This window comes from Austrofundulus limnaeus, unplaced genomic scaffold, assembly GCF_001266775.1.
Source record: "Austrofundulus limnaeus strain Quisiro unplaced genomic scaffold, Austrofundulus_limnaeus-1.0 Scaffold53, whole genome shotgun sequence".
Lineage (NCBI taxonomy): Eukaryota > Metazoa > Chordata > Actinopteri > Cyprinodontiformes > Rivulidae > Austrofundulus > Austrofundulus limnaeus.
This window is the reverse complement of record NW_013952455.1, coordinates 712,091-713,961: the sequence shown is the minus strand read 5'-3', so window position 1 is coordinate 713,961 and position 1,871 is coordinate 712,091. Positions and strand designations below refer to the sequence as shown.

The following is a 1,871-nucleotide window of genomic DNA, read 5'->3' as shown; positions in this document are numbered from 1 at the left end:
TCCAAATTCATTTAGTACATCTGCTTAAATCATCCCATTTTAAGACAATGTTTGATATCTGATTTTTATTCTCATTAACCTAAATATTAATCAAACGAGCCCTTGTGGGTTGTGAAGATGTAGGGTCAGTACCTCCTCTGACCACAATATAAAGCACATATTTGAATTATATTGCTATAAATTTATTAGAAAAGTCGGTTTAATTAAATTACACTTGAACAATTTGTTGTAAAATAAATGTAATTTATGCAAATTTTATTAAACCAAATTTAAAATATATACGTAGCATTATATAATATTTGAAATATCTTCTTAATGTGAGCAGATAAGAGGTTGGACCAGTATCCTCCAAAACTTTCACAGTTTAATTCTAAAATGCTGCTACAAATGCACTAGAAACATTCAAGCTGATCTCTAGCTCACAGTAATCTGCATCACCCATGTCTTCTGCTGGGGCCCGAGCGCCAAACAACCTTCTTTTGTTAATAAAACTGTTTATCTGCTTTCTTTGAGTCTTTCCAGGTTGAAATGTATTGTATCACCAAACGCCAATACACAGCCCTGATAAACACACAAGCAGAAAACTAGAAAAAAACATTTGTTTTGTATGATTCTACAGCTTTGACTTTGATAGTTTTTGCAATATTATTTTTAATCCAACCTATTTTTCTGTGTTTTAGGTTTCGGCGGAAATCCCCAGGTTTAGCTCACAAGTCAGTGGGCGAGTCTCTCTCTGAAGGTAAAACTAAATGACTTGGATGTCTCACTTGTGTAGTTTTGAAATGCAGTGTGTTGAATGCAAGGATAGACTGAAGTGAGGCTCGTTGTTGTGTACTTTCAGAAGAAAATTAGAAAGATGATTTATTCAGAAGTCTAAGTGGAAAAACAGCATCACTGRATCACATTTTTGGTTCAAAATTTGGCCTTTTCAAACATTTTAGAGTGTAAGGCAACAAATAGCATAATCATGCTATTTGATGCTTTTTCACACCAGTAAGTCCCAGACTGGTGTCCGCTGGACTTACTGGTATGAAAAAGTAAGTGAGCCATTCCTGACCAGTATGCAGTTCTGCCACTTACTATTTTTCATCCTTTGTCTACCGTCACATGACACTTTTAATATTGGACTGCCGCTTCTCATAAACTTGTCGCTACTCAGTTTTCACCAACTGTAAGTTATAGTCAGATCTTATAAAACAAGATTACTGACAGGACTTGGAAACAGGAAGTTATGACTCCCTCTATACACAGCTTCTATCCTAATGACTGAAACAGATTTAGGAGATCAGGTGACACATGACTCATGAGGAACAATGACTGGTGTTGGTGGGGGTTTTCTCCCTGCTGTAAGAGTCCTGGTGGATATAAGGGGCCCATTCATCTTAAATGTCAGTTCAAATTATTTACTGGGCTCCTTGTTTCTGACCCATTTATTTACAAGCCAAATTTAGAGTTGGTTCTGGACTATGCACAGTTAAAATACAGCTGTGGTTTTGTGTAACTGTGCCATGTCTATATGCCTTATTGTACATGTATTTRTATTCTTTTGTGGGCTAACAAAATACAACATCCACAGAGAAAACACATCTAGCATGAGTTTCTTTAAGTGCTTTGCATTATAGTARTCTTTTTTATGATGGGAGGAAAGCAAGTCTTGTTTTTATGGGGTCTCTGGGAATCAAAAGGCCATTAAAACAAATCAGTTGTAAATCTGGGCAGATGATTTGATAAACGAGTGTTTGTAGGATGCACAGCTGCTACTGAGCTGACATCTTCAGCTACTTTATTATTGGCATCGGGTGAAGAAGGCATGACATGGAAATATTTTCAGTACTATTATCAAGACAACTACTCAATAAAAATATACACTT

General features: G+C 35.9%; 1 protein-coding gene across 1 annotated transcript in view; it reads left to right on the top strand.

The window, feature by feature from the left end:
• The window catches only part of zgc:158403 (tetratricopeptide repeat protein 39A), a gene marked incomplete at its 5' end in the record, with an annotated part of 32,731 nt that overhangs the window by 11,891 nt on the left and 18,969 nt on the right, over positions 1 to 1,871 (top strand). The window contains 1 exon segment of the mRNA XM_014008830.1: positions 681 to 739. Coding sequence (XP_013864284.1) covers positions 681 to 739 — 59 coding nt within the window.